This window comes from Haliotis rufescens, unplaced genomic scaffold (genome assembly GCF_023055435.1).
Source record: "Haliotis rufescens isolate VD_foot unplaced genomic scaffold, xgHalRufe1.0.p SCAF_2, whole genome shotgun sequence".
Taxonomy (NCBI): Eukaryota; Metazoa; Mollusca; class Gastropoda; order Lepetellida; family Haliotidae; genus Haliotis; species Haliotis rufescens.
Window position 1 is genome coordinate 3732759 of NW_025963890.1, and position 22050 is coordinate 3754808.

Here is a 22050-nt window from a genome sequence, read left to right on the forward strand (position 1 = left end):
CGCGGCCCGGGATCGAACCCTGGACCTTCCGCTCTCCGGGCGGACGCTCTACCACAAGACCACGGAGGCGGTCCTGTGACGTATTGACGATGGTAGTACTGGTAAGCAATCCAAACAGGGGACTAGATACAACATACAGTATATGAAAACCATTAATGCTTCAGGGTCAAAAAGTTACCAGAAGGAAAGAATACTTATATTGGAAAATATTCAACTGTTAGTAAGATACTGCTGTGGAAATAATATCCTTGGAAATTTTATCCACTGGAAATCTTTAGCTAGGATATGACTTTCTCCTGGAAAGAATCTCCTGGGGGAATAAACATCCTATTACATATATACACACACACTCCTTTCACGCCATACAGCCTCAGGTCAGCCTGACTAACCTGAGTGTCGTGAGAAGTCGCCCACTCTGTCGTAGATCGGATGACTGTGACCGTATCCGCTATCTGTTGAGCTTGACACCTGCGATGATGGATCTGATGTCTTGAATTTCTCCACATCCTCATACTTTGTCATCATCGGCACTAACGATTCATCCGGTTCACAATCAGGATACGTGTACGAATCATACATCCTTTGAGAATCAGAATGTTCAAACGTCCTTGACCTTGGCCGTTCCCTATATGGGTCACTATGTCTGCGCACAGGATGTGACCGGTCACTTTGAAAAGACACATTGCCAACATCAATAGTCAATTGCTTATCTAGTTTGTCAGTTTTCTCTGCACGCGATCCAGGCCGATCTCGAAAGAAAACATCCTCTTGAGAAGTCCCTTTCAGATCATAACGATCACTAAGATAGCTTGCTGTCTTTCTTTTATCTCCTTCGGACTGATTATCATGATACACGTTCCGTGTCACTTTGGGAGTTCTATTTCCCTCACTGCTCTGTGTTCTGTCTAACGTCCACGTCTCGTAGTCTTTGTGTCTGCTGATGTTGTCGGGCATCTGCCTTATCGGGTCAGACAGACGCGATGGACAGTCTCTGGGAGAGTCCAACTTGGGCCTCGGAGAATCCAACCCTGGCCTGGGAGACTCTGTGTAGGACCTGTCCCCTGATGAAGTAGAGGACGTCCTCTCTGGAGTGCGTCGGTATGGTGGGGGAGGTTTGAAGGACGGGGGTTTCATCATCTGGAGCTCACTTGAAGGACGTTGTTGAGGCTGGAAAAGGGTCATAAGACGTATGATGATATGATGAACATGGAAATCATACATCTTAAGATAATAAGATGAACCTAGAATTCAGATGCCTAAAGACAATAAGATGAACATAGAATTCAAATGCCTTAAGATAATAAGTTGAACATAGAATTCATATGCCTTAAGATAATAAGTTGAACATAGAATTCATATGCCTTAAGATAATAAGTTGAACATAGAATTCATATGCCTTAAGATAATAAGTTGAACATAGAATTCAGATGCCTTAAGATAATAAGTTGAACATAGAATTCATATGCCTAAAGACAATAAGTTGAACATAGAATTCCGATGCCTTAAGATAATAAGATGAACATAGAATTCATATGCCTTAAGATAATAAGTTGAACATAGAATTCATATGCCTTAAAATAATAAGTTGAACATAGAATTCATATGCCTAAAGACAATAAGTTGAACATAGAATTCATATGCCTTAAGATAATAAGTTGAACATAGAATTCATATGCCTTAAGATAATAAGTTGAACATAGAATTCATATGCCTTAAGACAATAAGTTGAACATAGAATTCATATGCCTTAAGATAATAAGTTGAACATAGAATTCATATGCCTTAAGATAATAAGTTGAACATAGAATTTAGATGCCTTAAGATAATAAGTTGAACATAGAATTCAGATGCCTTAAGACAATAAGTTGAACATAGAATTTAGATGCCTTAAGATAATAAGTTGAACATAGAATTTAGATGCCTTAAGATAATAAGTTGAACATAGAATTCAGATGCCTTAAGATAATAAGTTGAACATAGAATTTAGATGCCTTAAGATAATAAGTTGAACATAGAATTTAGATGCCTTAAGATAATAAGTTGAACATAGAATTCAGATGCCTTAAGATAATAGGATGAACATAGAATTCAGATGCCTTAAGATAATAAGTTGAACATAGAATTTAGATGCCTTAAGATAATAAGTTGAACATAGAATTTAGATGCCTTAAGATAATAAGTTGAACATAGAATTCAGATGCCTTAAGACAATAAGTTGAACATAGAATTTAGATGCCTTAAGATAATAAGTTGAACATAGAATTTAGATGCCTTAAGATAATAAGTTGAACATAGAATTTAGATGCCTTAAGATAATAAGTTGAACATAGAATTCAGATGCCTTAAGATAATAAGTTGAACAAAGAAATCAAGAGAGTTCAGATAATAGGTAGGACATAGAATTAGCTCAACTATTTGCTTTGCACTTTTCTTGACATATTGTTTCATGTAACTGATACTGTATATAGGTCTGCCATGACATTAGAAACACATAAATACAGTATTCATCTGGTAGAAGCTTGCCCTGTGACATGGGAGATATTCATAGTTGAACATTTGTACAATTTGATGCAACAGTAGTCTGCACTGAATCAAGACCAAATCAAAATGACTTTAGAAATACTGGTATGATTTATGAACAAAACCATGTTATTAATTGATTTTACATTTTAAGTTTCAAACTCAATAAAACATGAATCTTTCAAACTCCTTGCACTTACCATTGACTTGCTGACATCTCCATTTTGTCTCTGGATCCGCTCTTCCAGCACTGTGTAGAGTTCTCGCTGGAAGTCCTTGCCCTGACTGGTGTCAGAAGCAGACGTCGTCATGCTGCCATCTTGAACAGTTGGTGGGAAGCTCTCTGGCGGCTCAAGAGCAACCGGTGTGCTTTGATCCACAAACTTATTTCTCTGGAACAGACTAGGGGACGGTGTGGGCAGAGGTTTCAGGGGAGACAGAGTGGTGTTTTTCACACTCTCCTGACTTGATGTCTGGTTGAACAGTTCATCATTTTTCATCATGATCCTCCGAGAATGAGGCACAGTAGCACTATCTGAGTTTGTCTTGCTCACCTGATTATGCAAATCATACGGAAGACTGTGCGCGGGATGCTGGTATGACAGAGTTGCTGACTTCTGACTCCAATCCCTGCCTCTCCCTGAATACGCCTCGAGATCACTTGCATAACCCCCTTCCCTCCGCGGTCGAGGTCGCTGTTGATGATGATGATGATGATGATGTTGATGACGATGATTGTGAGATAGTGTGGATGAGCTGACGGAGGGTGGACCACTCCCCCTCCCATCACTGAGAACCTGTTTACGAAACTTCAACAACTCGTGATCACTACGGTAACCAGTGTCCGAGTCATAGTCCCGCATGCGGTGGGATTGTTTCCCACGAGAACCATGATGGCGGTGGCCATGGCTGCTTTGGCTCTGCATCACATATGGAGTGTCCGTTCCATAAATACCAAAATGGGATTTCGACTTGGGCATGTCTGGCTTGTAACGGCCATCAGCCACATCAGCAGGAATATTGGGTGACGATCCGGAACCTCGTACAAGCTGAGGTCTGCTCTGTGAGAAGCCTCCATTGTCATCTGTCAGAACATGGAAGCAACATCTAGTAGTGAAGATCTATCTGATTAATTGATCTACTGAATTGTGGGTCCCTATTTAAAACAGTGTGTGCGAAACTCTAAAATTATTGCTGGCCACGTGGGCTAGCTGCTAAAAAGTTACTAGCCAGTTGCAAATATTTCAAATATGCAAATGTCTATTTTTCAGGAAATTTGATTCTGCTGAGGTATCAAGAAAGTAAACCAAAACTTCAAATCAGAGTCAGATATTATATTATTATATTTTAATCAAGTGACAAGATAGTAGTATCATAGTTCATTTGTCAGAATTTGAGGTGAAAATGTTCATCGTCCCCGCCATGTTTGACATGGGTAGTCAAAGTTTCAGTGATTGGTTGTAATTTGTAGTTCAACCAATCAAAACATATTTGTTTTACACAGTGTCACATTCGTTCAAAGAAGATGAAGGGTGTAACTCTGATTTCACAACCTTGATTCGTTATGGATATTAATTTCATTTTGATAGTCATGTTGATCAATAGAAATGAGAGACCTTTTTTAATTTTGATCAGCTCGAGGTGATCAGAAAAAATCACCGTTAAAATTTCTGTATCCAGTTGGGCTTGGGACATTTCAGAACCTTTACCTTGACTGAAACTTTGCTAGCCATACGAAGGCAGGTATCTACATGTAAGGTAGATCACTCCAGGTATCCTGTTATAGGTATTGTAACTGAAATACCGCCACCTTGCAGGCTATTTATAGTTAGGGTGGGGTTTTAAGGGTATGCATGACACCATAGACCACTGGCAGGCCTAGGTGATGGTTACCTCGTTTGTCCTTCTTCTGAGGTTTTGGCGTCAGTAGTGACATGGTCTCTTCCTCCACTTCCTGCGACTGCCGATGTTGCTGCATGCGAGCTTTATCCTTCTGCTGCTTCTCCTGGGAGAAAGATGGGGAGTGTTATTCAGGTGCCCTGTCTTCATTTAGGTTTTACAGAATGTGGGAGGCTAGCCTGCATATTGCAAGGACAATACTGATAACTGACACTTTATTCCATGACTCCATACAATCTTAGCATGAGTTGAGTTTTGTTTTATGTTGCTTTTAGCACTATGATGATGGGACACCACAAATAGGCTTCACAAAGTGTACCCATGTAGGGAGCCATATACGGTGTGACGAGTTAACACTTTAACCAGAAGCCCCACCATGAAGTGCTGCAGTAATTTGGTGAAAAGATGGAAAAATTGCAAAAAACACAAAAACATAAGAGCCTGGTGCTAAAACACACCAACATGACATGCATGTGCAACATTACTTGGGTTGGGTATTCATTTGCATGCCATTACAATCTTACAGCAAGTGAATAGGGAAAACATGCCACGACTGACAGAAGCAGTATGCAAGAACGTCATTGGCCAACTGCAAACAGGAGAATCATCATCAGCTGAAGGGGGCACGGGTGGCCCAGTCGTCTAAGGCACCGCGATTCGCTGTGCAGAGTTGCGTCCCTTGGGCACGCCAGAAACCTATAATTGTGGGTTCGAAACCCAGTTCGCCCCGATTATGTTTCTAGGTTTGTCAGCACCATACCCGTGCTCGTGGGTTTCACCGAAGAGGTAAACGTCTCAGACCTGCATCACTTCGGGCTTTCCTCCCACATTAAGCTTACACGCCGTGATATAACTGGAATACTGTTAAAAATGGACAGATTTGGCGGTGGTCGTGTAATGATGTGGGCTGCCATCTCCTACACTTGTAGATCAGACTTAGTGCAAGTTCTGGGGAATTTAATGGCACAATGTTACATGGATGAGCCTCTTCGGCCATCCCATTATGGAACAAGCGAACGTCATTTTCCAACAAGACAACGCCTGACCTCCCACGCCAAGATTGACAACGGCCTTTTTCAGGAATCACAACATCCAGGTCCTGCCATGGCCCTCCAGGTCTCCAGATTAAAACCCAATTGAACATTCATTAGATGCACTGGATCAACAACTGTGAGCACATAGGCAACAACCACAGAACCTCCAACTGCTGGAATAAGCACTGCAGGCAGAGTGGGTGAACATTCCCCAGGCTACTGATTGCTTACATGGGATGACGATGCCAGTCAGTTTTGGGCTGTAACGGTGGATTACACAAGATATTGAGAACAGATGATCTTCACCTTTAATATATACTGTTCAATGTGTGCCACATGGAACCTGGGTCAATGACCATGACGTGTGCCAATTTTGAACAATCTATTACCATCTGTTCATTATATATATGATATATAAAATATACATCTAAAAATCACTTTTGCATTTCTTTTTTTGCAGAGTATATATACAGGAATTTCACTGAATCATAACAATAAACTCTTTCAAATTCTTAGTCAATTTTGATTCATGGACATATAAATAAGCACTGTGACCTACCTGAATCCTAGAGAAATTATTCATTTAAACATAAATGAATGCATTTATTTTCGTATGCGAAATTCTGTGTACAATGAATCTCAACATGATCAATGCAAAGATTTATGAGTACTGAGAGTCCACTTGTGGACACAAACTAGATCTAATCACACAAAACTCTTTCACCAAAAATATGTTAGTATCTTATGACCATGTAATGATATATTTGATACATGTGTCAATAGTGTGTGTACTGGATTTTACAATCATATGTCAGTGTACGCTACACCACTCAGTCAGTGAATGTACAAGATCATTTTCAGTTTAAAAATCCTTTATCCTCCCATTGACACATGTAACCCATAGACCCCGAAACATCATTGTTTACAATAGGTTGTTAATATTTCCATGGTTACCCAAAATCAATTGAGCATTTCTCCCAAACATGAATGATTTGATGGCATCTTTCTGATGAAGAACTACCTTATCATATCGATAGAGGCGATGGGTTTCCTTAAGTACAGGAGAGGAGGGTTTGGTGATGTGAGCCTCTCTCATCCTCACCCCACTGTCCTCGGGGTGGTTCCCGGCCCCGCCCTGCACACACACAGAAGTCACAGGGGTTAGAGAGACACCACACAACACACGTTACATCTAAATCAGCTACACCAAAAAGCTTTTATTATCATATTAGATTAATAAAAATAGATAACCTTGAAAACATGATGCTCTGCATATATTACCAACATTTTAATGAAATTATGATCTGATACAATGTCAAAAATATCTTGATGAGACAAGACATGAATATTTCAAGTAGATTATTAGGCAAGACCAATTTCATTTCTTGTCAAATTGATGAAACTACCTGAAGTTTACAAAAGTAAAATACTAAATACTGTATTCGACATAATAAGCGCCCAGGGCACTCTCAAAATTAGAAATAGGGGGCTCTTATTAGAATATTATTTTGGTGAAAAACAACAGAGTTGAAAGATCATAAATTTTGTGGTTTATGCTGACAGCCTGAAATGGTTATATACGACAGATATATTTTTCCAGAATTTAAATGCCCACAATTAAGGATGCATATAACACACGTATTATACAAGAATAAATAAGTTTTGTGTACATTGATCAATCGGAAGGGGTGCTAATTGGGATTGTTCACAAGCCAATATATCAGCAAATATCACTGTGGGCACTTATTAGAGCAGGGCACTTATTACGTTGAATACGGTACCTCAAAATGTCCTGTTTCATTGAAAATAAAGGTATGCTTTTTAAATATTTTGTTCATTTTCATTTTTATTTCAAGAGCTATCTTTAGGAAGTTCACCTACGACAGACAACAGTTTTAATGTTTTGACAATGTTGCCTCCTTTTGGCATGTTGAAAAAGAACATCCATAAAACTAGAAAGTCAATTGGTCCGGCCTTATGACTTGATGAAAACCATAATGACACAGATAAATTAATGAAACATAAATATCTCTAAATATTTAAGATAGGTAATTCACAAGCAATATAAACTGGACAAACTTTCTTCATCGAGATAGGCCTTGGAAAATCTGGTATATTTCTTTAGATGTCAAGAAATTTAGTGGAATTATTCGAGGTTACATTTCAGTATACAATTGGTATTACACATTCATTATGCTCCATAACCCAGATATTGATGCAGTCAGATAATATTGAGTTAGGCAGTCAATAAGAAAGGCAATCACTTTTAAATATTGTGATATTTGTTTATTTTTCATCTGAAAATGAAATAAGCAGGTTTGTGTACTAGTAGGAACTTGGGCAGGTGTGGCAACAAAAACAAGCAAATTCCGTAACCATAAAAAACATACACAGTACAACTGTCAAACAAACACAAAGTTCAAATATCATGCATGAATCAAATAAAAAACTACGAACTGCATGCTGCAAGCAACTAAACAAAGAAAGACCATGAACAGATACTACTGTCTACATCACGAGATGAACATGGTCAGTATGTGCGAGTCTGGTCACTGACATAAGGGGTGGGTCATTTATTATTAGAGTGTGGTGTGGTGTGGTGTGGTGTGGTGTGGTGTGGCGTGGCGTGGCGTGGCGTGGCGTGGTGTGGCGTGGCATGGTGGTGGTGGTGTGGTGTGGTGTGGCGTGGCGTGGCGTGGCGTGGCGTGGCGTGGCGTGGCGTGGGTGGTGGTGTGTGTGTGTGTGTGTGTGTGTGTGTGAGTGAGAGAGTGAGAGATTAGTGTGAGGACTGTATCACATTTTACTGACCCCCCCCTCATTTCATTACATATTTTTTCACACACCTACCCTCCCGCCCCCGCCCCATAGATGTATCATATTTCATAAACCCCCCTCCCCACCCCCCAATAAATGACTAATGCCCTGAATAATGTTTACATTTAGAACCTGTATATTTGAATAAATAGAACTGCCTCATTTTTTCATGCACCCCACACCCTATAACTGTGATAAATTCTTGTGACACCCCCCTTTTGCTGTGTCATTTATCAGGTTGCTCTCTCCACCACCAGAGATGACTTGTGGTTTGGACTAATCAGCTAAACAGGCCCAACAGGCACATGCCAAATTTCCTGGATTAGACTGTGGGCTTCACATCAAGTCCACATCATGAAACAATCTGACCATGTCCATCTAGGGTATATGTTGATACATACAATGAAAATCTGGTCTAAACATTAATTTAGAAAAGGATTAGACTGTTATATTTGGTATTGTAAAGCTTTTCAAATACTAATCAAAATTTGTTCAAAAGAAAGAAGAAAACAGGAACTCATTTATCATTCATAATATGTCCCTTTTGACTTTAATTTCATACACATTTAATACCATTCTCCTTCTCATACATGGTATCCATGCTTATAGATCCCAACTGGATGAAGATATATTGAGTATGGGGAGTTTATACCAAATGTAAATATTTTTCGTAAATGGAACAAATTCTGAACGCATTTATGAACAGCCAGTTTCTCTACAACCAGATTTTCATTGATCATAACCAGTATATATTGTAATATGAAATAAACATGCTATATACAAGCTATCTACTGCTGAAGACTACTCTACATCAAGTGCCTATATCCCACGTTTACCTCCGACTCGTAACCAAGGTTCTCCATGCCCTGCTCCCATTGGCTGCCATCCTCGCCCATTGTTTGTCGCATGGCCAAATTGCGAGCATGTCTGGCTTTCTCTCGCATTTCTTTAGGATAAGGGGTCGGGCATCGATACAAGTGACCCTGTGTTTGGGAGAGGTATGTTTACCTAAGGCACTGTACAGATCCTCACGGTTACATATGTGTGGCCACTTGCATTTTGAAAACAATAATTGTCCCTGTTTCAATGATGTAAATATATCAACATAAATATACACTATAGAAAAAACTGTTACTACTTGATTTTAAACTACCCCTAGATTATTTTGTCTGCAATATTTTCTCTTTGACTACACAATGACAAAGGTAAAATAATTGCTGCTTAATATTTCAATCATACTACACCATTATACAACTTTGGATAACTTCCAATTCATTCTAATCACATGTCAAACATAATTTTTAAAAATTTAGAAGTCTTAATAAGTCAGGGTTAATGCTTACTCCTTCATCAGGTGAAGGAGTCAGCATATACTCCGAAACGTTGTGTTCCTCATAATAAAGAAGTTGACATTCAGAAATTCGCTTCCTTTTGCGCATCACTTCAAAATGCCTTTCAAAGTGTAAATAAGTCAATATTATGCCATAATACAGGAAGAATATATCCATCATCATTACAAATATTCACAATTGTTTTCAAAATACAAATAAATGCCCATTGACTTTTAAATCCCTTGAAGATGTCTGCTTCATTTCAAATAATCACGAAAGCAACAATACTTCAAACATGCAATGAGATATGAATAATGCATAAACATGTACAGTACACAACAGATGAAATCAAGTCCATGTTGGATACACCCTAATACACTCTGTATATATGACACAGCAGCATTCTCAACACAGTTAGTCCTGCATGCTTGGACGTCTTAGACAAGTGCTCAGGGAGTGTATATAAATCAGGAAAACATGGTTATACTGTGTGCATTTAGTCAACATGTTATCAAAATTAATCACAATACATTTCATGCAGAATAACTAGATTAGTGTTAGGATTCACTCAGCTGGGATAGACAACCAGTCAAGCCCAAATCAGGTCCACTGAATTATATCAAATTATGTACCAAAATAATTTAAATTAAAAGAAGTTATGAACAGAAATATTCGAAAGAAAATTTTGAAATAATTATAAACAAAGCTTTGATAAAAAATTAGCACGTCATTCACCTACTGAATAACAAACTTCTCTTTAGAGATTAAACCAACAAAAGTTGTCTCCCTTGAGAAATATGTATCATTTAGCATTTATTTCCAAAATGGCTACAAATAGCCATACAAATATATATCAAATTTATAAAATATTAATCCTGATTTAGGCTGACATGGACTGAGAGAGATCTCTAGTGGCAGATGTTATCCCAGTTAGTTGTCAGTGAACAGTGCGAGTGTCTTTGTGTTCTACCTACCTCCTCATCCACCTCGTCCCCAAACTCGAAGTGTATCTGCTGTCGCCGTGCTCGCTCCTCGTCCCACATGGAGGCGTGGAAGCTGTCTGTGTCACCCCCGCCACCACCTTCATCTGATGCCAACAAAGGAGTAGGTCAATTGCAGCTTATGCGATAAATGTAACATTTCATCTCTCTTACAAAGGCCAGCAAATTGTACTTTGGTTCGAATGACTGAAAGTTAGAAGTGTGCAGTATTACCTGTATACCATGACTTGAAATACTATCAAATATGTATCGCAATATATCAGGAAAATACTGGTATATTGCGAAATTTTTTTCAAAATTATGCATATTTTCATCCTTTTAGCAAAGTTTACACAAGAGACAAATTGAAATCAAGAAATTCATAAATAAGTAGCTTTCTGTATATAATGTGTCTATTACACATACATTGTGACCATAGCAACATCCAACAAAATGGCTGACGACTATGTAGTTATCCAAAACATTTGGGTTATTTTTATTCAGGTTCATAACAAATTACAGATGAAGCAATGTAAGCAATATATTGTAATGTGTATCGTAATATATGAATCCCGGTTCGCCCCGATTATGTTTCTAGGTTTGTCAGCACCATACCCGTGCTCGTGGGTTTCACCAAAGTGGTAAATGTCAGAGACCTGCATCAGTTCAGGCTTTCCTCCCATATTAAGCTGACACGCCATAATATAACTGTAATACTGTTAAAAACGGCATTAAACCCAACTTACTCACTCACTCGTAATACATGAATCATTGTTTTATCAATGTACAGACCAGCCTCGTGACCTGTAAACCTGGATCGTTTCACCTTACAAGAAGATATTTTTTGCTTATACATGTAACAAAATCATATTGCCTTAAATCCTCTAAATAACTTTTCTTGGAAACTAGATGAGAGTATAAGTCTTTCAATAGTGATGGCTAATTTCCTGACTTTGGTATTGCAATTAAAAAATAATGTTTTTCTCTTCACATGTTTGTTCCCATAGCCTGTTTCTATGGCAGTCATGGTTTCTCTACCTGGACCCCGACTCACCGTCATGCTGCTGTGTCTGGGGCAGGAGGTAGCACGTGAGGATCTTCCTGTTGCTGTTGGTTTCTGGGTCATAGTCAGACTGCAGTGGGATCAGGGGGCGTGTCTGCAATAGATAAAACATCAGTTACACCAACTGATCAGTGTAAGGGCTTGCTAAATTGTACTGATATTCAGATCATACAGATCTTGTGCAACAAAATTCCCACTTTTAAGTACGTTTTAACAAATTTGTATTCAAAGGATTCGTAATTATTTTGTTTTTACTCATAAGGTCTCAGATCTATCCAAGCATTCCTGAATCTGAAACCCCATTTATGCATACATCTTTGAAAGAACTATGTATCTGGATTATTGGGGATTTACTCCATTGAATCACTTTACACAGAACACTGAATTAGTTTGTTTGTTGTTAAACGCCACACTCAGCAATATTCCAGCTATATGATGGCGGTCTGTAAATAATCAAGTCTGGACCACACAATCCAGTGATTGACATCATGAGCATAGATCCACGCAATTGGGATCGATGACATGCATCAACCAAGATAGCGAGCCTGGCCACCCGATCCCGTCAGTCGCCTTTTACGACAAGCATAGAAACTGAATTAGAATAGGTCGCGAGCACTCTATTGTTTGTAGTACTGCTCGCTGACTTCATTAAGTCGGGTGGTCTGATACTTTGGCATACTGGATTGTATGTAGTCATATCCTGACAGGATGCAGGATGTTGATCATAATGTCGACCACTAGTTTTTCTGTAACAAATGTTATATTTGGGATAACACTTTCTTAGTAAAGTACAGATTCTCGTACTTTTTTTAGGTTGAGTCCCGTCCGGTACTTTACTAAGAAAGTGTTATCCCAAATATAACATTTGTTACATTTGACCACTTTCTACATGGCACTGTGTATTCACTAGTTATTCTGGCCTGACTATTTACAGGCCCCAAAGACATAGCTGGAATATCATTAACTGCAGCATGCTTTTGCTTGTTTGTTGTTTAATGTCTCACTCAGCAATGTTCCAGCTATAGGACGCTGTCTCTAAATAATTGAGTCTGGACCAGACAATCAAGTGATCATGAGGTGAGGTGAAATTGGGTTTAACGTCGCGTCCAAGATTATTGCACTTATATAGCGACGTGCATGCACGTGTATGTGGGTGTGTGGCTGCTTGTACTAGTCCGGACTGATGCCGATTTATAGTGCTAGCTCACTGAGATACCATGCCGCAGTTTAACATGAATACCCCACTCAGACACAGTATACTGACTCCGAGCCGACCAGTCCTTGTTTTAGCCCCTTAATGCCGAGCGCCAGACAGTGTAACAATAAGTACAATCTTTTAACGTCTTTTTGTATGACGCGGCCCGGGATCGAACCCTGGACCTTCCGCTCTCCGGGCGGACGCTCTACCACAAGACCACGGAGGCGGTTAAGTGATCATGAGTATTGATCTAGACAAGTCCAAGTCGGTGATCCCGTCAGTCGCTTCTTACAAGCATAGTCGCCTTTTACGGCAAGCATGGGTTGCTGAAGACCTATTCCAACCTGGTCTTCACGGGTCAACTGCAACATGTAGCAAGAGACACAGAGGATTGTGGATGCTACAACATGGCGTCTACCTGGTTCTCTGTCAGCCACAACGCCTGCAGCTCCTTCAGTTTGATGACGGAGAATGGCAGATGCTGGAGACGGTTGTCACTCAGGTTGAGGACACGTAACCGTGGGATACGGCCAATCTCATCGGGGATGTATGTCAGCTTGTTGCTTCGTAGAGACAGGACTGTGATTCCATTGCAACTGCCGATCTGAAGCACAGATGTGTTTGCATTGTTACACATAAAATACAACACACGTTACAGAATCCTGTTTGCAAAAGTTTGCAAAAATACCTTCTCCATATCAGATAATATAAAACATAAACATGTCCACAAAAAAGAACACTGAAAGAAAAATGACATTATGTGATATTAATGTTGATACATGTGATAGTCACATTATATCTTCCATATACATATCGGGTTCAAATCCTATATGGCGATCTTAGCGCTAAGATGATCCTAATTCCAATTCTCAGTCATAGCCCAAAGATCACTTTATGGAATGGGTCCACGTTCAAGAATATATCTTAGCGCTGAGACTTTTGTTACTCCCATTCTGAAGACTGACTTACGACAATCATAGTGCTAAGATCACTTTGTGGAACGGGTCCCTGAACTGCAATGATGCAAGAGGTGATGATATGATATTTATCGCAATCCCTGACATGCAATACCTTACGTATCACATTCTCAATAAGACACAGTGGTGTATAACAAACTGCCCATCATAAGTATAAGTGTATCAGTGAACCATTCATCTCCTAGCATTTTTTATTACGAAACGTAAACATTAGGTAATCTTATTACATCACCGTAATATGAATATATTTTGTACAACAAAGATAAAACATGCTAGATCATATCTCTAACTACCATCAGCTAGCCATCAACACTCACATCGGCAGGTAGAAACTCCAGGAAGTTTTCATCAGCATAGAATGTTCTCAGATTGCGGAGCAGACCAATGCTAGCAGGCAGCGCCTCGATGTCGTTAGCGCTGACGTTCAACTCAGATAATGCCGACAACCTGCATCATCAGGTAACAAACATATTAGTTTGAAATAGGGAAAAAAGTCCTGCAAAACAATCTTCAAGACTGCTATTAGTTTTCATCCCAGAAGGGGATGCTGGTGATCATGTCAACCCTGTGTCAGTCACTCTCTCTTTTGTTTCTGTCCAGTGTACCACTTGCAATTGGGTAGTACTATGCTTAAAGCCACATCGGACAGTGGTGTTTGTTTGTTTGTTTGTTTGTTGTTTAACGCCACACTCTGCAATATTCCAACTATATGATGGCGGTCTGTAAATAACTGAGTCTGGACCAGACAATCCAATGATTGACATCATGAGCATCGATCCACGCATTTGGGATACGATGACATGCATCCAGCAAGTCAGCGAGCCTGATCACCCGATCCCGTTAGTCGCCTCTTACGACAAGCATTATCGCCTTTTTAGCAAGCATGGGTTGCTGAAGACCAATTCTACCCCAGATCTTCATGGGTTCTGACAGCTAATATCCCGGAATATATATATTTAATTTCAAATTAATTCTTGTTAAAATTCTTTTAATGTCTTTTTCAGTCCTCACAAAGAATACATTAATAGCTCTATATTTAATGATTACAGTGAAGTATATGAATATTTTTAGAACTAATATATATATTTTTGTTCAAATACTGAAACAATACAAGACAACTGAATACACAAATGATGTCTGTGATGGTGGATCCGCTGTGGTGGCTCACCCTCCAATTGTCTTGGGTAGTGCTGTCAGCTGGTTGTCATCAACCTTCAATGTGGTCAGGTTGTTCAAATTCCCTGTGGAAACAAGTCAGAATGTCATGATTCAAAGATAAAACTAACTGTCTGAGCTGATTGTGAGACACATAGCTGTAACTGTGCCATCGACATGACAGATTCATTTTTATAAAAGCTAAAAATAATCATAAACAATGGATCACAATAAAGATTCCAAACCAGAATCTCTGTCACATCATGAGAGAGAGAGAGAGAGAGAGAGAGAGAGAGAGAGAGAGAGAGAGAGAGAGAGAGAGAGAGGGAGGGAGATATGAAAAAAATGACACAGACCTATTTTTTCAAACAATTATTTGTACATTATTTAGTGACTGTTCATTTATTATACGTGGTTCTGGTGGGCATGAATAAATGTCACGTAAAATGGGGGTGCGGTATCCCCCCCAAAATATCCTGAGGATGATCTAAGAACAGCTTTAGAGATGGGTGGGTCAAGGAAAACAAGAAATTAATTTTGACAAGCCTTACCTTACCTGTCAACTCCAGAGGTCAGAGATATCAAAATGTTGAAGAGTACCTACCAACTGAGTCCGGGAGTTCGGACAGGTTGTTGGTGGTCAGATGGAGATCAGCCAATGAGACGCAGCCTTCTATTTCCCTCGGCAAGTGCTCAATGACGTTCTTTGATGCGTCAAAGAATATCAGTTGATTTAACCTGCCAATTTTCTGGAAAACAAAATGGTGACATAAAACATAACCATAGGAATAGGTAAAACAAAAAATGTTCAACAATATGACTTTCAAAACCAACTAGGTAAACGGGAACAAACAAAAGAAATGGTAGACTGTGACAATTTAAAGACAGAGGAATCCTGACCACACAATACCTATATAAGTGGGCTTGGTGTAAGACTGACTAAGTGGCCTGACCACCTGTTCAACAAAGAATGCCCTACGCTGCACTCAGCAATGTTCCAGCCATATGACAATGACCCGGTAATAATCGAGTCTCGACCAACTAATCCAGTGATTGATATTGTGAGCTATGATCCACTCCGTTGGGGAGATGAATCGCAATCAACCAAGCCTGACCTCCCGATCCATTTGGTAGCTTTTACGACCAGTACTGGGTCAAATGCCAACCTTGAATCCCCACATGGAGAAAGCCTAATGACATGTGCCATCCATACATTGTTTCCTGTGAGTCTTTAATATGTATCCCGTAAAAGGCGACTATGCTTGTCGTAAAAGGCGACTAACGGGATCGGGTGGTCAAGCTCGCTGACTTGGTTGATGCATGTCATCGATCCCAATTGCGTGGATCGATGCTCATGATGTCATTCACTGGACTGTCTGGTCCAGCCTTGATTATTTACAGACCACGTCATATAGCTGTAATATTGCTGAGTGCAGCGTTTAACAACAAACAAACATAATATGTATCCAGAAGTTAGTACATCACAGAGACACTACATAAATGGACATACAATGTTTCGAGGGTAGTTCCTACATCTTTATCAGGGGCCACTGACAGTCAAAAGCTGCAAAATGACTCAATTAAACTCAGCATCATTTATTGATTCAGACTGACATTCACCCAAATTTTGATTATCAAGCTCAATTATCTCGATGTACCACTTTTTGTACAGGCACTATAGCCTGACAAGGCACTGTGCTTGTCCAAAACTATACACTACCTAGCCTATGTTTCATGGTCCCAAGGCTTCTTCTGGTGATCCTACTTACACTGGTGACTCTCTTGATCTGGTTGTTGTCACACCACAGTTCCAGCAGAGTGGTCAGGTTGCCCACAACATCGGGCTGAAGGGAAGAAAAGTCAGCTGATATGAAATCTGACCAAACACTTTCGTAGTTGGAAAAGAGAAGCACAACTAAATTAAACGCTAGAATGTTGTTTCTGAGGAATGAGTGACAAATTAACCTCTACAGAACAAAATAATCAATAATATTGAGTGCATATTTATAATGTGCTACATCCACACCCTAAAGCATGCTCAGAGTGATACATTGTAACCATTTTACATTATAGAGGCAGTTGTCTACTGGATAATTCACAACGTCATTGTTTGAGTGAGTGAGTGAGTGAGTATGGTTTTACGCCGCTTTTAGCAATATTCCAGCAATATCACGGCGGGGGACACCAGAAATGGGCTTCACACATTGTACCCATGTCGGGAATCGAACCCGGGTCTTCGGTGTGACGAGCAAACGCTTTAACCACTAGGCTACCCGACCGCCCCCCATGTCATATGAACCTTGAGCACGTATTGCCTTTGGTGCAAGTTCAACACTGAACTTTGGATGAATAGAAAAACAAAAATCTTCATTTTTGCAAATTTTTCGCTTATTTATTTTGCAGATGAAACAACACAAAAGCAATGTTGGCAAGGGAGGAATATTTAAATCTTACATAATATTAGGACAAACGATTATATAATCTCACAAACAATATGAAACAGGAAAACATATCTTACCAGCTCTGTAAATTCATTATTGCCAATGTCAAGTCTTTCCAAATCAGCAAGCCGGCTGAAAGAGTTTGGCAAGGTTTTCAGGTGATTTTCCCGAATCTCCAAGATCTTGAGATGGACTAACCTGCAGATCCAAATAAAACAGGTTACACTTTTAAAGGAATAGACAGTGAGTTAATGAGTCCATGTCCTTGATCACACATTAATGTTAAGCTTGAGAGAGCTTCAAATGTGGAGGAACAATCAAGGGGAGATAACTGTGATCAGCCTATCCAAAGACTCCATGGCAAACATGGCAAAAGCTCTATTTTCATGTCTGACACATCCAAGTTATTTTGAATGCTTTTCCTCTCAAGGATTCTCAAGATTCCGCCCAGTTGCGTAACAAAATCGCTTTTGCTTCCTGTTAATTCCTTTTGCTCACTAGATGAGAAATCTTTTAGAGAGAGAACACATGCCAAGAAAATCTACTGGGTCAAACATATATATGAAATATCAGTATACAATCATGCTGTTATCAGGTCTGAAAGACAGGCACTTACATATCCACTGACATACATTCAAAAATCTTAACAACCTACAGGCTCAAGTGATATGACTACAAATTGAGTGTCAATTCATATCTAATCCAGCACTATACATCTCTTAACCCACAGCCATATGCTTATCAGTGCATATCTGGAGTAGCCTAAATCTTTGTCACGAATGAAACGGGGAGATGGACTTACCTGCCAAAACTACCAGGTAGGAAGTCGAGGAATGTGTCATTGAGGAACAGGGATGTCAGATTCTGAAGCTGTGTGAACCCCTCGGGTAACCTGCAAATAGATTAGTCTCAGTAATGAAACAAGAAAAAAATGGCATAAAACATGACTTGATGAAGAGGTTTATTTTATGGAATGCCAACTTCCCATCAATACGAGGAATTGATGTCAGGTGTGGTACCTCGTATAAACCTGTGACTGGCAGGTAAATCAAACATCTCCAGTGGAAATACCTGTTGTGCTAGGTTGAAATCAATTTTGAAACAAACAAAACAAACAAAAACAAACAAACAAACAAACACCCAAACCCCAAAAACGTCTGTCTTCTTGTTTATACTCTCTGCACAATACAGATATAAAAGGAGCTCCCTCTGGTCATCTGAAATGTGACGTGATTTAGACTTCATATACTGTTCTATTTGATTGTCAGCACCTGTTTCATAATGGCTTAAATAAACCTGACATCCTAAGATCCTAAAATTAGGGATTCAAACCCATCATCACTTAGTTTGTTGACAGGCATAAATCAACACAGCATGACTTTGTACCTTAGACCACTGGGCCACCTCTGTGTGTAGGTGTGCGAGTGTGAGTAGGAGTGAACGTGTGAGCGTGTGTACGTGTGCATGCATGCGTCTGTGTGGGAGTGAGTGAGTGAGTAGACATACTTCAATTGGCCCGATGAGACAGACATTACCACTTTGGAGAAATCAACAAACAGGGGTATGGTGCTAACACACCAAGAACTGTAAGTCAGGGCAATTCTGGGATTCTAACCCATGATCATCAGATTCTGGAACACCCCAAGGGATGTAACTCTGAACACGCACGCCTCCCTTACAATAAGAAAGAACACTTTTCTTGGAACCTGCAAGTCTGGTATGAAGCAAAAAAAATGGCATACAAAGCCAGATAACAAATACATGCAATCAAGATACAAACATTTGTTCAAACTGTCTGGTCAAACACTCATTCAAATATCTGAGAGCTCATTGACAGTGCATGACATTTTGTGGGGAGATTTTTAAATAGAAAAACAAATAATTGTCCTGACATAACGAAAGGAAAACAGTCACTCGTTGAAAAGGGTCCAAATTATTGCCATCTATAAACGCTCAGATCAAACAGTTACAAAAGTGGAAGCAAATTTATTTTGCTGGACTATTACCAGCAGACCTTCAGCAACTGTGAGAAATGAAAGCCAAGTAAAACATTTCATTATCTCAACTCAATATTTGTTTTGTTGCCACCATTTAAAGAAAAGAGTATATTCGTTCCTCTGTAAACAGGGTAAAGCAAAACTGCAGACAAACACGAAGAGAAAACACTAAAACTTAACCTGTGACAAATTCATATTGAAGATGAAATTTAGGTCAAAGTCAAAGTCCCATTTGTGATCATAAATTTGAGTATGTAAATATGACTTGTGGGAGAGAAAAAGGTTAGCTTGCGAAAAAATGTGGTGTTGGTGCTATAGATGGTGATTTGCTGGGCAGGTGTGCTGTGGGTCTATAGAGACGGATTTCAGGATCATATTCAGTGGGGCCATGCTGAGCATAAATTACAGGTTGTCACAAACATTATGAAGCATTATTTATCATCTTAAGATGGGTTGTCTGTAGTATAGGTGAATAACATGCCATTATGGGTGTCATTGTTTACCCATAATGCTTCAGGTAGGCAAGTATCATCTCTCACCTTCGGCTTCATTGCTCTTGTATTTGTCTGTTTATTTGATCACAACGGACTATGATTGTGTGATCACGTGATATGGGGTTGCATGGAGTGGAGCAGGATTTGGGTGGGCAAGGATGGTGCAGATTTTGGGTTTGATTGGAGAATAGTTTGTTTTTTTGGTAGGGAAGAGCGGGATCTGAGTGGAGAGATGAGTGTGGAGTAGAGCAGGATTGAGGTGAGTTTAGTGGAATGAGAGGAGTGCATTTTTGGCAGAGCGGAGTTTGGGTGATGTCAGCAGAGTGTTTTGGAGTTTGGGTGGAGTAGAGTTTTGGCAGAGCGTAGTTTGGGTGGTGTTAGCAAAGTGTTGTGGAGTTTGGGTAGAGCGGAGTTTGGGTGGTGTCAGCAGAGTGTTGTGGAGTTTGGGCAGAGCGGAGTTTGGGTGGTGTCAGCAAAGTGTTGTGGAGTTTGGGTGGAGAAGAGTTTGGGTGGTGTCAGCAGAGTGGATTGGAGTTTGGGTGGAGCAGAGTTTGGGTGGTGTCAGCAGTGTGGATTGGAGTTTGGGTGGAGCAGAGTTTGGGCAGAGCAGAGTTTGGGTGGTGTCAGCAGAGTGTTGTGGAGTTTGGGCAGAGCGGAGTTTGGGTGGTGTCAGCAGAGTGTTGTGGAGTTTGGGTAGAGCGGAGTTTGGGTTGTGTCAGCAGTGTGTTGTGGAGTTTGGGCAGAGCAGAGTTTGGGTGGTGTCAGCAGAGTGTTGTGGAGTTTGGGTAGAGCGGAGTTTGGGTTGTGTCAGCAGTGTGTTGTGGAGTTTGGGCAGAGCAGAGTTTGGGTGGTGTCAGCAGAGTGGATTGGAGTTTGGGTGGAGCAGAGTTTGGGTGGTGCAGAGTTTGGGTGGTGTCAGCAGAGTGGATTGGAGTTTGGGTGGAGCAGAGTTTGGGCAGAGCAGAGTTTGGGTGGTGTCAGCAGAGTGTTGTGGAGTTTGGGTAGAGCGGAGTTTGGGTGGTGTCAGCAGAGTGTTGTGGAGTTTGGGCAGAGCGGAGTTTGGGTGGTGTCAGCAGAGTGTTGTGGAGTTTGGGTAGAGCGGAGTTTGGGTGGTGTCAGCAGAGTGTTGTGGAGTTTGGGTAGAGCGGAGTTTGGGTGGTGTCAGCAGAGTGTTGTGGAGTTTGGGTAGAGCGGAGTTTGGGTGGTGTCAGCAGAGTGTTGTGGAGTTTGGGTAGAGCGGAGTTTGGGTGGTGTCAGCAGAGTGTTGTGGAGTTTGGGTAGAGCGGAGTTTGGGTGGTGTCAGCAGTGTGTTGTGGAGTTTGGGCAGAGCGGAGTTTGGGTGGTGTCAGCAGAGTGGATTGGAGTTTGGGTGGAGCAGAGTTTGGGTGGTGTCAGCAGAGTGTTGTGGAGTTTGGGTAGAGCGGTGTTTGGGTTGTGTCAGCAGTGTGTTGTGGAGTTTGGGCAGAGCAGAGTTTGGGTGGTGTCAGCAGAGTGGATTGGAGTTTGGGTGGAGCAGAGTTTGGGTGGTGTCAGCAGAGTGGATTGGAGTTTGGGTGGAGCAGAGTTTGGGCAGAGCAGAGTTTGGGTGGTGTCAGCAGAGTGTTGTGGAGTTTGGGCAGAGCGGAGTTTGGGTGGTGTCAGCAGAGTGTTGTGGAGTTTGGGCAGAGCGGAGTTTGGGTGGTGTCAGCAGAGTGTTGTGGAGTTTGGGCAGAGCGGAGTTTGGGTGGTGTCAGCAGAGTGTTGTGGAGTTTGGGCAGAGCGGAGTTTGGGTGGTGTCAGCAGTGTGTTGTGGAGTTTGGGTGGAGCGGAGTTTGGGTGGTGTCAGCAGAGTGGATTGGAGTTTGGGTGGAGCAGAGTTTGGGCAGAGCAGAGTTTGGGTGGTGTCAGCAGAGTGTTGTGGAGTTTGGGCAGAGCGGAGTTTGGGTGGTGTCAGCAGAGTGTTGTGGAGTTTGGGCAGAGCGGAGTTTGGGTGGTGTCAGCAGAGTGTTGTGGAGTTTGGGCAGAGCGGAGTTTGGGTGGTGTCAGCAGAGTGTTGTGGAGTTTGGGCAGAGCGGAGTTTGGGTGGTGTCAGCAGTGTGTTGTGGAGTTTGGGTGGAGCGGAGTTTGGGTGGTGTCAGCAGAGTGGATTGGAGTTTGGGTGGAGCAGA

At 40.8% G+C, this 22050-nt stretch overlaps 1 protein-coding gene across 2 annotated transcripts in view; it reads right to left on the reverse strand.

The window, feature by feature from the left end:
* LOC124114520 (erbin-like) overlaps positions 1-22050 on the reverse strand; it is a 119027-nt gene that overhangs the window by 8967 nt on the left and 88010 nt on the right. The window contains exons 5-18 of one of the 2 annotated variants that reach the window (XM_046475131.2): positions 18215-18304; positions 17490-17610; positions 16741-16815; positions 15576-15720; positions 14985-15057; positions 14134-14263; positions 13258-13443; positions 11633-11735; positions 10573-10685; positions 9104-9250; positions 6475-6588; positions 4414-4525; positions 2721-3604; positions 390-1167 (exon numbers count right to left, since the gene is read on the reverse strand). In XM_046475131.2, coding sequence (XP_046331087.2) covers positions 390-1167; positions 2721-3604; positions 4414-4525; positions 6475-6588; positions 9104-9250; positions 10573-10685; positions 11633-11735; positions 13258-13443; positions 14134-14263; positions 14985-15057; positions 15576-15720; positions 16741-16815; positions 17490-17610; positions 18215-18304 — 3071 coding nt within the window. The remainder of the gene's footprint in view (positions 1-389; positions 1168-2720; positions 3605-4413; positions 4526-6474; positions 6589-9103; positions 9251-10572; positions 10686-11632; positions 11736-13257; positions 13444-14133; positions 14264-14984; positions 15058-15575; positions 15721-16740; positions 16816-17489; positions 17611-18214; positions 18305-22050) is intronic. The other variant, XM_046475132.2, reaches the window with a different exon arrangement.